At 36.7% G+C, this 16,256-nt stretch overlaps 1 protein-coding gene across 4 annotated transcripts in view; it reads left to right on the top strand.

Moving 5' to 3' along the window:
* The window catches only part of faf (ubiquitin carboxyl-terminal hydrolase-like faf), a 97,547-nt gene that overhangs the window by 28,244 nt on the left and 53,047 nt on the right, over positions 1 to 16,256 (top strand). For all 4 annotated transcript variants that reach the window (XM_089647325.1, XM_089647322.1, XM_089647324.1 and 1 more), the window contains 11 exons: positions 242 to 344; positions 2,756 to 2,933; positions 3,401 to 3,512; positions 4,863 to 4,991; positions 6,075 to 6,204; positions 6,759 to 6,998; positions 8,993 to 9,091; positions 10,833 to 10,981; positions 12,279 to 12,383; positions 13,224 to 13,338; positions 15,187 to 15,355. In XM_089647325.1, coding sequence (XP_089503451.1) covers positions 242 to 344; positions 2,756 to 2,933; positions 3,401 to 3,512; positions 4,863 to 4,991; positions 6,075 to 6,204; positions 6,759 to 6,998; positions 8,993 to 9,091; positions 10,833 to 10,981; positions 12,279 to 12,383; positions 13,224 to 13,338; positions 15,187 to 15,355 — 1,529 coding nt within the window. The remainder of the gene's footprint in view (positions 1 to 241; positions 345 to 2,755; positions 2,934 to 3,400; positions 3,513 to 4,862; positions 4,992 to 6,074; positions 6,205 to 6,758; positions 6,999 to 8,992; positions 9,092 to 10,832; positions 10,982 to 12,278; positions 12,384 to 13,223; positions 13,339 to 15,186; positions 15,356 to 16,256) is intronic.

The following is a 16,256-nucleotide window of genomic DNA, read 5'->3' as shown; positions in this document are numbered from 1 at the left end:
TTTATGGGAAAAGTTTCTTTGAATATCAAAATAACACCTCTTATTGGCCTTTTTATATGGCTCTAATTAAACCCTATAGTAGCCACCGTCATCTAAAATGAAGCGTGGTACGGGATGTGAGTATAAGCTAACAACGAACGCTAGTGAACTACAAATATATCACGTCCTTTCTGAAAATAGTATGTCTGTATTGTTTTGCTTTCGGTCTTGCTACAATAACATTATTTCTTTACTGTTTCAGATTTTTTAAGGCTGTGAATGCAAAGGAGGGCCACCTTAAGCTGCGCCGGAGAGGATTCCAGATGGAAGAGGCGGATCTCATTGGCCTGGACTATCTGTGGAGGGTAAGATCTTCATTTTTTACCAGAGATTTTAGTCTTCTAAATGGTTTTCGGTTTCGGATTCCGTTGTCATAAATTACTTAGTAGCCAGTGTCTATCATAAGTAATCATTTATACGCTAGCCAATTTACTACCTGAACATTAGCAACACTCTAACCTAACCCATCTCACCACTGTCTGCCCAGCGCTTGAGGTATTTCCTGATTATCTGATCTCCAGGCAACATTGCTCTCTTTTGGCCGAGAGTGTTGCCATCATCTCTCTATATAAATAAAAATAATGTTCGTGTGTTCAAAATCTTAAATCTCTTCACCGATTGCTTTGAAATTTTGACACAATGTTTCATTTGAATACCTAAATTATATAGATGTCACCTGTGACAGGTAAAAACATGTTTTTTTTTTTATGAAATAGCGCCATCTGTTGGACGTAAAAGCAACACGTGCTATTGTTTTTTTGTATACAGACAGACTAAGCCACAGCAACACACAGTTGATGAATAATAATGTGACTAGCGTATAAATTATTGTTTATCGTGGGCCCTCGCTACAACTTCGATTTTTTTATGTACTGAATTTGCATCAGTTGAGGAATTTCTTAGTTTTGTATGGAATAACATTATAGCTAGGGAATGCAATCCCGGTATACCGGGATCCCGAAATACCGAGATCCCGCAGACATTTTGCGGGACTAATCTCGGTCGAAAATTTTGCGGGATCCCGCTGGACTGGCGGGATTACAGAGAAGCGCAGCTCATACGTGTTACTCTGCACGTGATAATATGAGCAACCTTGAGGTTTTTATAAAGAAGGAAATGAATTACTTGGAGTCCGGTGGATTAAAAGGCACATATCTTCAATTCACTTACAATGCGCTAATGACTATTGTGCCAACCAGCGTGGAAGCTGAACGAGCTTTTTCAGCCGCTGGCTACCTTGTGTCCAATATCAGAAGCCGTTTATTAGATGACACAAATAATACTTTAACTTTTTTACGAAGCTATTTCCAAAATAATGTTTAATTAAACTTATGATGCTCATTATACAAGAATATTGTTTATCTTGTGAACGTTATTATTTAAATTTAAGTTTCAGTTCAGTTTCAGTGCCGGCAATCCGAGCGTTTATTTTCATTTGTGTACATAGATTTCTTTTACGCACTTCACTAGACAAATTCTGTTCCGAGGCGGGTATGTTATGTAAATTTATTTCTTATCTTATTCTTTGCCAATTTATGATTTAAACTTTATCTATGTCTAACTAAAGATATACATATTAAAAAATCATTTAAAATGTCCCAAAGAACTTGCTTTATTATAGTTATGAATTTAACCTTTTAAATGCCAGTAGGTAGAAGTGTAGCTGTGCACAGCAGGCCAAGAATGCGAGTTAACTCGCTCTTGGCACAGAAGCGGTTAAAACTCTAAAAACAACGTTGGTAGATCGAGGTATTAGGTCTTTATTATACGATTGATTAGATATCTAAGTTAATTAGATATCTACTCTGCTGGATCCCGCAAATACCTGGATCCAGCGGGACTAAGATTATTCAGTCCCGCAAATACCTGGATTGACATTTTCTTGCGGGATTGCATTCCCTAATTATAGCCAATTACATAATTGGTGTTCTTTACTTTACTTAAAACTTCAATAATTATTGTCTACGTCACAGTTCTTTAAACCGGGGGACTGGTTTTCGAGCACATGCGTTGGAAGTTTTTCAGATGCGATTTTAATCTGTATGCTTTGAAAACTGTATAGAGGACAAAATCAGAATCGCTTGCGCTAATGTCACTGTAGAATCTACTGTTAATGATTGTAGCCTCTATGACAGCTTATGAAATAATTTGTCTACGAAAGTCAAAATGCATTCCAAAAATGAATATATTTGAATTTTCAAAGGACTATTTTTTAGGTCATTGTTTATTTGAAAACACCTTTTGATTGTTGTTTTTAGTAGAATTAATTTTTCGTTTTATGTAGAAATAATAAAACCAGATTATATATTTTTTTGACTGCTCCCAAGTGGGAGATATATTTTTTTTAAAGATAATATTCGCTATTCTAGGGAAACCTTAAGATATAAAGATGAAATAAATATGAACACATAATACGATACATTATCTGGTAAACAGAAAACAATTGCAAAAAAATATAAATCATTGTTTTTATTCCGATATTTGTGTTTAACTAATTAAGGTGATTTTCACAAAGTTCTGCAAATTCTCAGCCGACAGTTGAGGGTATTTTAAGGATTTCTGCGCTGACATTCAAAAGGTTAAGGCATCTCTTCGTTCTAGAATCATTTTTGGCCAGGATTTGATATAATTTCAGGATCAGTGTTGATATCCCATTAGGTTCAAATACTGGTTCAACACAAAAGTGTAATATCGTCTAACATCATCCACTTTCTAGGTGATTTGCGAATGCCGCGATGAGATTGCTCTCCGAGGCATCGAGTTGATGCGAGAGGTCTGCTCGAGCCCCGGCGCCCGTCTCGCAGCCGCAGCACATCACGAGGCGTTCACTTCCGACTGCTGCGAACGCCTCAAGCAGGCGAGGGCATCACTTCAGGCTGCCGCCACACCGCAACGTTAGTGACCAATTAATATTTTCGATACTTAACGAAATTGTACACGCACATTGGTAAATTTTGTAAAAGACCTGTTTAAAATTTTGTGTCTGTGTTTTTATTGCTTTTGAGAGCAATTTCTAAATAGTATAAAATAAAGTCACTATCTGTGTCTGTCTGTTTGTGCGTTAGTTCTTCTAAACTACGTAATATTTTTTTAGGGTTTTCATTATCACTTAGAGAATTTCTTCCGAAAGGTTTATATATAAAATACATGCATAGTATATTTATAGAAAGTAGAGAAAAGTTGATGTTTTGTAATGAGGCATAAATTTTTTTTTCGGGCGCTTACATTGCTAACGCTGGCTAAATCTTATGCGATACATCAAAATAATGTAAAACGGATTTGTATATGTTAATAAGGACTACAGAAAAGTCCTGGATGGTAATTGTCTATCTTAATTAAATATTTATTTTTATTGTTTCAGAGGTCACAATGTGCTGTATCAGGCTATGCCGCGTTCTCCGTGTGCTGACAGAATACGTGGAGGAATGTGACAGGAGATTCACAGCTGACAGAATTATACTGCCTTTGTACAGGTTAGTCATCAGTTCTCCATATGCTGTAATGTTCACTTGACTGTGACAAGAGTGCACATACCGCGAACCATTATTAGTGTATAACCGTGCGCACAACAGTGTCGCCAACATCGTTCACCCGTACTAGTGCAAATCGCATCTACGCACATTGGCAACCCGCCTATGTTTCTATTATACATCAAACTACACGGATTATTGATAGTCCATATAGTTTGATCGTAGCTCAAATGGTAGCCTCCATGCCATATCTCTACATCGGTTGATCACGTTCTTCCTCTGCTTCTCCTGTGACCGGAAGTATCTCAGTTTGGCAAACAACTGGTCCAAAGTATCTTGGGATCCGCTGCAGAGAGTCGAATTTTTACAACTACAGACTGCAACAATTAAATTATGCGGAGTTTGCAATCCCGCGGGATCTTAGCAATGTTTGATCCCGCAGATTTTGCAGTATGTTCATGTGAGGGATTTGCAGGATTGCGGGATGGAAAAAAAAACTAAATTTACACCAAAAACATGCAGTTTTGATTGCACGTGCTTGCGAGTTGCAAATCACATGGTACACAAGCCCCAAAATACCCAACAATCAGTTCCCTCAAAGTTTTTACGATCATGTTTTTAACCAAAGTCTTCTTAAAATATTTATTACGTCACGTTTTCAGCGTATTTTTATAATATTACTAGTAGAAAAGATGATTGATCTCAAATGACTGTGGAGAGTCCTGTCATTAACAGTTATGTTTTTATACAGGGTGTATCGGCACGTACCCGACAAACTTTAACCAGCTATTCCTTAGCACATTTTGAGTAAAAAATGTTATGGGCACTTTGCTGTCCGGTAACGTTTTTTTTTTAATAAAAAATTTACTATTCATATTTTCACCACATGTCACCACTGTTTTATCCCTTGTCAAAGTTTGAAAACCCATCTGGCAATATTTTATTCGAATTCCGTTAAATAATGTACGTGTGTACCTATATTGGCGCACTTTTACAATCACAACGAAATGGCACGGCACCATTCGTCTCATTTTTAACTATTATTATTTAGTGTGTGCGAAAGAGCGAAGACGCTTTTTGACATACTTGCTTATAACAGCTGTTGAACACGAAAATCAATGCCAATGACAGTGATGTAGTGTGGAAATTTTAATTTTTTTTGTTTTTAATTGAAAAAAAAATGCTACCGGACAGCAAAGTGCCCATAACATTTTTTATTCCAAATGTGCTAAGGAATAGCTGGTTAAAGTTTGTCGGGTTAGTGCCGATACACCCTGTATTTATATATATTTCTTCAACATCTTAAAATACTTACTATGTTATATTACTAAATGGATGTTGTATTGTTTCCAGGGCTGGTCGAGGCCGCCACTGCGGCCTCGTGGTGAGGTTTCAGGCCGGCCAGAGGCAGTTGGACGATATGGAATTATACACACATTCCAATGAGACCTTGCACATGCTGAGAACCACTATTCACAGAAGGTACAAACATGTTTTTATTTTGTTTCATCAAGTGTCAATATTAATATTAAAGACAACGGGGATAAGCTAATACCAATACTTTTGACGTGAAAATCTGTATAATTTCAAGATGGCCTCTGAATTATATATTTTGATCATTCGAGTTCAACTCCCGCTCCCCTTGTCCATACCAATTTTTAACCAAATCGAAAATAATCAGATATCGAAAATACATTACTTTTATAGAAATTGCACCTACTATAATATTATATGAAAAAAAAATTATAGATGGCGGCACTTCAATTTGTAGCTAGCACATGGATTATTTGTTTGTAGGTGTTTAGATTGAAGGGTGCACCTACTATGAAAAACTTCAATGAGTTCTCTTCGAAAATTATATGGATTAGTTATGCTAGTATGTGGATTATTTACTTGTATGTATTTTGAATTGAAGGGTGTGAGCAGCGTCCTCGATCGTGACTCCAGAAGCCTCCAGTCAGGTTGTAAGGCTGATCGGCTTGTTGGCTTCTTTCGTTTTCACGCCAAAGATTGGCTTGCCGTTGAGATAGATTGAGAGGTTCGCTTCTGAGTAAAACACTTGTGTTTTTCTTGATATGTATTAATATGTCACACAGAAGAGGGTAGACATTAAAACTTAGAGAGAGAAGCGAGAGTTGGTTGATAATAAATGTTGAATGAATGATAATGTAGAATTGAATCGTATCTGGATCACAACAAGCTATTTATAAACAAACAATATTTGATGTGACCACAGACACAAGATATTATAGACGCGAAATTCATGACAAAATTACACTATGACGTGCCATAGACAAAAATATTTAACATAAAAGGTGGCACAGACAGAAAAAGATAATGTAAAAGGCTCTACACATCGAGATTATAAAATGAGAAAGTGAAAGAGTTTAGGCTTGACTGAATTTAAATATAAAACAGGACAATCACAAGATATGACACGCAACAGGGTGTACCTACTATTACATTTTATGAAAAACTTTATCAGTTCTCTTTAAAAATTATAGATGGCAGAACTTCTATTTGTAGCTAGTATGTATATTGTTTATTTGTTTGTATATATTTTAGATTGAAGGGCGCATCAGGAGGCAGTGTGAAGTTGGAGCTGTGCTTGAGCGGAGAGATCCTGGATCCTAGTCATGATAGAAAACTATTATCGGAAATCCCCATTCGGGATAAAAGCATTATTACTGGAAAGGTATGTTTTCATTTTTCCATGTTTATAAAAGATTGCATTATAAGCATTCTGCTGATAGCTCTATTGTACAATCTGTAAATAATGTCTGGAAACTATAAGAATTATAAGCTGGAAACCGTTGAATCTGCATATCATTTGGAATCGATTTTTTTGCATAACTTTTTTGATTTGAGCTTGTATACTATTTTTATAAACATTATCTGTTAAGAAGGCACAATATTCAAAAACATAATTTTGCAAAACACGTTATTACGAAAATAGAATCAGATGTCGCACGGCGAAAATTTAGCATCGGCGCACAAAGACATAAAATGCGTCAAACTGTAGATACAGTTACAAATTTTTTTTAAGTTACCGTAAACAATTTTAAAAAGAAGATATTGAAATGCTAGATGTAGACTCACCAGTTTCCCCTTCTTGTACAGGAGTTTTTTCCGGACACTGTATATATCCATATTCATTTATAGGGAATTCATTTAAAATATGGCAAAATATTACAATAAAAAACAGTGTAAATGGGCAGGTGTACATCACTGTGTTAATATTGTTTGCAGGTCTGTCCAGCCGGGGTTGCTGGCCAATCGTCCAATGACAGTTCCAGCGACTCTTCCATGGGCTCCCCCGCTCCCCCTCCCTTGCCCGAGTCCTCGCTCCCCGGGGTGATCCTCTCCCGCGGTGAATGGCAGCTCCCCTTCATCCTGGAACTGGAGCAGACCGGCAGTGACCACGGCCACACCTTCTTGAGGGACGCGGCCCACCAGCTCACACAGATCTTACCTGCGCACCAGCACACGGTAAATACTTCTGTTTTCACAAAGAATACCAATGGTTAATTCCACTACATAATTTAGACCACGAAACGCACATGTTTTTTCTCATTTCTAATACTCGCTGTACTCGAAGCAATAACAAAGACTTACTTCAAATTCCTGTAATGCACACTACTTTTGGTCAACGAAACTTTAGATATCTTGCGACAAGACTTTACAACATTCTTCCTGATAAAATAAAAACATGTCATTCACAAAAACATTTCAAGTATAGCGTAAAAATTTGGATCAAATGTAATGATAGGGCCTTTACCGGTGCACTCATCCAAATTCGCAGTTATTGATGCAACCTAATTATTGTATGTATTTTCATATAATTGTAGGTATATTATTAGGACTATAAACGAACTTGGTAAATGATGTATTGATATTGATGCTACCTAACTATTGAGTGTTCCTATTTTTATATAATTGTAGGTACGTTATAGTACTATAAATAAACTTGGTAGATAACTGCCTCAACACAGGCTAAGCCTAGTGAGGCGGGCTATGATAAACCTTGACATATAACTACATTAACATTTCTATTATTTACATTTATTTTACCTAATATTTAAATATTACTTTCCGTTGATAAAATTATATACTCATCTAATTTATAAACCAATGTACACAAAACAGTCTTTCATGTATTTCTATAGTTATAGTTTGAAAATTTGTCACAATAAAGATATTATAATATTATTATTATGTTTGGTACGAAATCATTTTAATCACTTGAAATTCTATCTCGATTCGATTTCATTCTAACTAACTTCTAAAAGTATAGATAAATAATATTCCGATTAGTAATTCTGTGAACAGTAGACCTCGCATCCAAAAAAGTATATTTCTAATTTCTCTTTGTTTATAAATCAAAAGATTTGTGAGTAGGTGCTTAAATACCTACCTACTTGATTATAAACCTTGAATTTTATGTAACATTTATTTTATTTGAACCCCGCCACGCATTGCTGTGGCCTCAGTCAGTATGTGCAGATAGAGAAACAATAGCGCGTGTTGCTTTTACATTCAACAGATGGATCTGTTTAAAAAAAAAAAAAAAATGTTTGTCCAACAGACGGTGCTGTTTTTAAAAAAGCATGTTTTTACCTGTCACTGGTCACATATGATATATGTATATAAAAACACACACATATTCAAATGAAACATAGTGTCAAAATTCCAAAGCAATCGGCGAAGAACTTTCGGAGATTTAAGATTTTGAACAAACAAACATTTTTATTTACATAGATAGATAACGAATTATACATGACAATTCTTTTTTCAAACATTCTTCAGGCAGGCAGGCACCATAATATTGAAAAAATATGAATGAGAACTCCAAATAAACACAAAGATTTCATATATGAAAAAAAAATTTAAATCATTAAAACAGCTCTACCACCTTGATCCGGAAACGTAACAAACAAATTTACTGACAAACAAAATTCGAAATGGTCAAGTGAAAACAGGAATTAACCTCATCAGTTACGCTTAGTGGATTGTATTATTTCAAATCTAAATCTATTTTTAGGAAAAAAAAAGTAAAAACTGAAATAATTGTATTACTTTTATTTTGTAATATTTGATAATCTATTTGAAATTGGCCAGGTGCATTTCACAATATGAACATTGCATTTCTGGGTTGTGTTACATCACAATCCATACTATCCAAAAGCATCGTATCTTATTTTGTCATAATTTTATACCTTTTTCTTCTTCTTTTGGCCTCGCCTATCAGAGGTTGTCTTTTTATCAACTTTCACCCTGCAGACTGCAGCCCGAAACAACTGCAGTCTGCCAATAAAACAAAGATCCTTATTCTCCATTCACTACACAAACTTCTCGAATAGGGTGCCATAATCACACTGGCTCCAAGCCAGAATCTTCACATAAATCCCTGCACATTGCTTCAATATGATTATATTTTTACCTTTCCCATTATAATCCGTATGCATCTCTCACTTGATTTTCAGATGGAGAAATTGTCTGCGGCTCTAGTCAGTGAGGATGAATCCATATTGCGGCAGATGCTGTATGGACCTCCTCCACCAAATGTAGCTTATAATGTTGAGGTAAGTTTTATCCAAACCGTTTGTATTCTTTATTAACCATATCAGCCTGAAAGCGCTCATCTATGGACGCGCCTAGACTGTTTTAAGGGCGGCTTGCACCATAAGTTAAATTTGGTTTAAATATCATTTTAAACACATTATTTGATTTAAGTCGACTTGGCGTCTTGCACCTCAAAATTTAATTCGTTAAATGCATTCAAAGAACTGTCAAAGTTAAATACCCAAAAGGGGCTGTTTTACCGAGTTAAACGTGTTTAGCCCTACTCATAAAGCAGTAATGTCAATTTTTTTTAGTTTATTCCTTTGATTTCTGATTGTGGTTAAAATCTATCTCATTTTAATTTGTATTCACCATGAACATTTGGGATTTGTTTTCTCACGATGATGAAGAAATTATATTATAGAAATTATAATATTATGGAAATTATAAATAAATTATACTTATAAAGGGTCCGCCAAATAACTTTTTTTTTTTTGAAAATGCTATAAAAACATCGAGTGTAGCTTCGGCTGTGTGGTACGTAGCGCCGTCCTGTTGAAACCAAATGTTACCAATATCCTCCTCTTCAATTTTTGTGAACAAAAATTCGTTCAATTGTTGAGAACGACGGTGAATTGATGTTGATGGCGCTTCACGCACACTTTCTGCAACATCAGCAATATTCTCGGGTGTACGCACTGTTTTTGTCTTTTCACACTTTGGTTTATCGATGAGGATGCCAGTTTCTTTCACTTTTTTCACAAGATAACGAACATACGGAGCTGACGGTGCTTCTCTTCTTCCAAAATCCGTACGCAATCTTCGCACACATTCTGCAACATTACCATGATTTTCAAAGTAATGTCGCAATATTTCCCAGCGTTGTTAAAGCGTATACACAACCATATTCGTTCAGCGCAAGGATAACACTAATTATCAGACATGAGCTAAGTGTTACCATTCACGAAATAAGCACTAGTTGAAAAAAAAAACGTTAGATGGCAGACCTTTAAGTAGACCGTTTATAGTCAGAGAAGTAAACACAAGAACAAATTTATTTGAAACACTCAGTGCCAAGAAGTTTCAAAGAAGATTTCGTCTCAGTAAAGAAACGAAATCATTATTAGTGCAAGAAATTGAACCTCAATTCAACACCAGTAAAAACATCAGCGAGGTGCTCGTAACTTGGAGCTAACACTCCTTATCGAGGAGTACTTTGTAAACTTCTAATCATACCTTCAGCATTCTTATAATACTTTAAAACAATATAATATGTAAAAGAAATAAAAAAACAAAATTACTCGGATAATTGTTTTATTTTTAATTCCAACAACAGAAGCTCTTTTTGTCTTATTTCATCATTATGTCTATTTGCTTTAACTTTTTCTTCATAAAATAAATGAACACACTATTAAACTACACACACAATCACAAAATATTTTGACACTTCAAGTAAAATGAAACATCGTAGCTGTTTTATTTACGCGTTAATGGCGGCAACCACGCTGTAACTGTTTTACCGACGCGTTAATGACGTTTAACTAAAATCGCCACCCAACTGCGTGGTGCAGGACGCAACTAAACGCATTTAAGTTAAATGTATTTAGGGTCTTAAATTCGTTTAGTTAAATAAAATTTAAGATAAAATTTGCGATAGTTGGTGCAAGCCGCCCTAAATGTCACACAGCTCCTATGGTTTGTTTGTAAATTAAATAAGTAGTTACAAGCAACTTTTCGATTCTGAATGTGTGTTGTTTGCAGGTTTTGTACAGCATGGTTATGCCTGCGGCAGATCCCCTGCAGGAGCGCCTGCGGCCCACGCAGCTGGCCTGCGTGCAGCACTCGGCGCTGTTCCTGGATTCCGTGGGTGCCCCCGCCTTCCTGCAGGGAGGGGCACCCTATACACTTAGGTAACCAACTGTCTCAATCCTCAACCTCATACTGTCTTACCTTCCATCAACATAACCTCAGAGTGTCTATAGGCTTTGGTAATCAACTGTCAAATAAGCCTTTCAAATCTGAGACTAACTTTATCAATATGTATTAATCCAAAACTAAATTCATCTTGTCCAAAATCTAACTCAACCTCACACTTCCTTATTCTCAATAAACCTCAAAGGTCTAATCGTCAATCTACTTATTTTAAATTTTCTTTTTCTAAATTATCAATTATTATAAATCCACCTAAACTCAAACTATCGTAACATCAAACTGTCTTATCCCAAATCCATCAGAAATTTACATTAATTCGAAGCTCATAATTCCAATTGAATAAATTAATTATGTCAGTTTGATGAATCAATTGCATCTAATAACGCTGTCTGACAGAAGAATTATGTCAGACCTGGTTGTGTTATGCAGAGTCATTAACAACTTAATTGACAGTCCTACCATCGTCGCCACTATTAAATTTCATGTGCCGACTAGGAACTCAAGTCAAAATGTAACATTCTTATGCAATACATACACAACCAACTAAAAGACACACTCGCCAATCAATAGGATGCATCATCTGGGCAACGAGTTTGGGGGTACTATTGATATATAACTCCATTTATAGAATTAAGCGTAATCTATACCAGCATTTTGTTGAATCCTACAAATTAGAGTAGCGTTGGTAATTTACTTTATTGATTTGTCTTTTATGTAGTATTGTTTCTATATTATTTTATGTTACTGTTACATATTTTACTAATATTGTTTCATATTTAGCTTATCAGTTTAGTTTTAACGCCCGGCTGGGCATAAAACCAAATAAAATAAAATAAAAAATAATCCCAAACTATGTTGTCTTCAATATATCTTAACCTTACACTGTCTTATCTTCAATCCATCATAATCCTAAATTGTCTTGGCCTGAATTCATCTTTCCCTCCAACTGTCTTGTCCTCGATCCCTAAATTGTCTTGGCCTGAATTCATCTTTCCCTCCAACTGTCTTGTCCTCGATCCCTAAATTGTCTTGGCCTGAATTCATCTTTCCCTCCAACTGTCTTGTCCTCGATCCCTAAATTGTCTTGGCCTGAATTCATCTTTCCCTCCTACTGTCTTGTCCTCGATCCCTAAATTGTCTTGGCCTGAATTCATCTTTCCCTCCAACTGTCTTGTCCTCGATCCGTCTCAATCCAAAATCATCTTGTATTCACTCTATCTGTCTTAACTGAATTGTTCTCGCTGATCTCACAGAATTTTTATTTGCTTGTTACAGGAGTGGAAACTTATACATATTAAAATTAATTAAACTGGTGCTAACCACTTTGGGACATCTTCAAGTACTCATTGCCGCAGAATCTCCCGTTGGTCCTGACTCTAGGTAAGCTATATTTAAACCAATCCATTGACTAAATATATTATGGGTGTTTTACACAATCCTTTTTTTTTCCCATTTCCATGTGGGTCATCGTATATATTCAGTATGAAAAAAGGATGTGTTCTATGCACAATTTAAGATGGCTGACATTATTTGTATTATGTTCAATATTGTGAATTTCGCATGTATTTTTGATTTAATTGTATTTTATTCCTTTAAAAACATTTTAATGCGTTTTTTACCTATGGACTGTTTTTCAAGAACATGTGCGTGTCAATTTTTATGACTGCTCGGCGCTCGCGCACGTGTATGTGCCTTAATATTCACCTTAATGCTTTGAAAACTGTATAGAGGAGAAAATCAGAATCTCTTGCCCTAATGTCACTGTATGTAGATTCAACCGATTATTTCATGAATATATCCTCTATGATGGCTTACGAAATTATTGTCTAATAATTCGAACATTGACAACAGCTATTGGTGCTTTCCACTCCCAACATCTACATGACATATGTCACATCAGGTGGCAGTTATAAGGACGCCCGCATACGAGAGACTTTAGTTCCGGCAACTATTTCCGATAGTTGGTACTTAGTACTAGAATTAAGAACAGTCCCCGGAGATTTAATATGATGTTTGAGCTTTGGAAAAAGTTGCGGCTGCTAAAAAGTCTTTCGTGTGCGCACCTCCATGGCAACTCCACATACCGTAAAAGATTTTTATGCCCACGACTGTTGCAAAGCAACTGTCTCCGCAGTTAAAGTCAGTCGTCTGCAGGGCTCTAACTCTCCAACTGCCCTGTGCCAAGTTTACATAATATCACATGTGTTTTGTACTTCGTAGAGTCATGGACAAACTGGATATCCTGAGTGAAGCCTTGCAAGTCCTGCCCAACCACAACTGTGAGTTGATGGTGAAAGCTGTCGCCGAGAAATTGGCGCAACCTATGGCCGATGAGGTAAACAATCGATCTGTTAAAAATTAATTATTAGATAATCAATTTATTTGCTGAATATCATTCATAAATAAATGAATACATCTATATCATATAATTGAATATACAGGGTGCGGCAGAGAGGATGGACGTTTTTGAGATGGGTAGTATTCTCCCCTTCCGTCTACGAGAGAGGTGGGGGGTGGTGCCGCTTGACTCGTTAGTTTCTAGCATTGTTTTACCAGTTGTCGTCATGGAGCCGTGGGCGGTGGAGCACCGCGTTTTCGCCTATGATTATTTCGTCCGAAATAATGAGTCATTCACTGTCGTACAGCGTGAGTTTCGTCGCCATTTCAACATTCATTGGAATAGAGCTGTTCCCTCTCGAAACACCATCCTTCGTTGGGTTGAATCACTTCGCAGGCGTGGTGAAGTGATCAACAGAAGACCAAGAGGAGCTCCGCAAACAGTTCGAACTCCTGAAAATGGGGACATGGGGACACCTCAAGGCTAGAGTATACGAGAACAAGCCCCGAAGTGTGGACGAATTGAAGGACGCAATTCGCGTGGAAGTCGCCCAAGTTGAGAGAGCGATGTTGGAGAGAGTCTACGCGAACTTCCAAGAACGCCTCCAGCACTGCATCAACGATTTCGGCCACCACATGCCTGATGTGATTTTCCACACTTGACTGTCTCAAATGCTATTTCCTCGCTAACCTGATTCCATCAATTAATTTGTTTTTGAGTAAAAAATTAACTATTTTATGATTTTTTTAAAACTGTCCGTCCTCTCTGCCGCACCCTGTATTTTGACCCTTGGAAAAATTCACCTTCTCTTTTAGATAATATTCTTTGTTGCTCCCTTCCTATGGATTTGTAAATATTTATGTAACGCTTAACCCTTTAGAGGCAATATGTCGACACACTTAATGACCTTTGAGTGTGGCGTGCCGATATATAGTTTGGGCCATAAAAAATGTCTTGCGTTATCTACTGGTGGAAAACTTGGTCACCGCATGGGGAACGTGTGTATCTGTCACCCGCTCATTCGACATTGGAAATATTGACTTTGTTTTTGTCCAATGCACAGTAATAAAATCTCATGAAAATAATAAATATTGAATATTGACTGAAGCCATTTAACCCTTACCACTCATTTGTCGGGTGCCAGCCGACATCACTATTTGTACGCTACAACTCAGTTGTCAGCCGACAAGATAAGACGTGGCTCGGTGTATTTTCGTGCGCAAAACTTGACACGTGACGTTGTTTCTTGTGAATTCACGTTTTCATAAGATTTTGACTGTTTTCTGTTTTTATTTTACTATAAAATAACCTTTGCTAATTCACAAAACCCTAAAATGGCGGGAATTTGGCGTGAAATGGCATCTGAATGCTAAGTGTTTTCGGAAGATGAATCTTATGAAAGTGTCTCGAAGTGAGTACGAGCCTGTTGCTTGTGATTTTGAAGATCCTGATGATGATAGTGTTAACAGCACAGAAGGAAGACGCGAAACAGTGTGGTTTTGTGAGACCTGTTCCAGAAAACCTGGTCTCCATCCTGGAGAATGTTTTAAAAAGTACCTTAATATACTAAAATATAATTATGTAGTCCATAATGTTTTCTGTAAACTGTTTTTTATTTGAAGAATAAATCATATCGAATGAATTTTTAACGATTTTTTTTGTAACTGCCTATCAATAAATTAATAATTTGCGATTATTTTAATTGGAGTTGGCTGGCAAAAAATATTAAAAAATAATGGAGTGGTTAGGGTTAAAGCTACATTTCGATTCTAATTGGATTATCAATGTGCGGGTTATTGTACGAGTAACTTGTAACCTAATGTTGTATATTAACCTTTTTTTCAGTATATAAATGCAGCACCGGGTGCCGCGACATTGGCTGCGCCATTATTACTACGCCGCCAACCCGGGCAAGCCATCATCCGCGCTGTGGCGCAGCACGCCCTGGCGGCGTCGCCTCCCACCCCACACGCACAGCCCATACACAGACATCTGAACACGGACGTCGTGGCATGTAAGTACAGTGTTCTCTAATAAAACTTATTGATTCAGTTTGAAAGTACGAGGTTGAACAGCCTGTTTCTATACAGAGTTAAAGATTTGTACAGTATCGTCAGTTGTTTACTATGTAACAAAGTATCTGCAGGCTCTGTACAGTACACCCAGCTTCTGAGAGGATAACTCTGGCTTCAGTACCTGAGCTGGTCACTTAAGGTTAAACCGAGCAAGGCTTATTGGGAAGATTGCTTCCAATGAAGGTGACCAGGTTGACATTTCGATCCCTTTTAGAGATAATCAGACATCAATCATTAAATTCAATGAGGTTATTCTTATTATCTGCGCTGCTGTTGTAATAGAGCAGCTTAAATAAAAATAATTATGATAATTTTACTTGTTTGTTTCTCACATTCAACATCTACAGATGGTTTTGAATCCATCACCCCTGGTTCCAGTGTAAACGCTCTGCCACATAGCTCCCCCTCAAATTTCAATTGCTTCACTTGATTCTGTAGCCAGTCCTTGCTACCTAGCAACTTAAAATATAGTGAAAAAAAATATAGTGCCTCTAGGAGAAAACTTCCCAAGCTGCGTACAGATATTAGCAACACAACATGCAATGCCACAAAGATTGGCAATTGAGCAATGCTTGCATATGCGCATTGCATGCACCAAATGAGAATCCACACATACAGGGTTTTCCAATAAGAGGTGTTATTTTGATATTTAATCGTAAAAGATCAATGGTTTCGTTGCTTGTGTGGCACGTAGCCGCCGTCTTGTTGAAAGTAAACGTTGTCCAGATCAATACCATCCAATTCCGGCCATAAAAAATCATTAATCATCTCTCGATATCGCAATCCATTCACTGTAACTGTTGCTCCAGCCTCATTTTCGAAAAAGTAAGGTCCAATCAC

This window comes from Hesperophylax consimilis, chromosome 26 (assembly GCF_061612785.1).
Source record: "Hesperophylax consimilis isolate HC1 chromosome 26, BYU_Hcon_1.0, whole genome shotgun sequence".
Classification (NCBI taxonomy): Eukaryota; Metazoa; Arthropoda; class Insecta; order Trichoptera; family Limnephilidae; genus Hesperophylax; species Hesperophylax consimilis.
The sequence above is the reverse complement of the archived record's forward strand: the minus strand, read 5'-3'. Positions and strand labels throughout refer to the sequence as shown.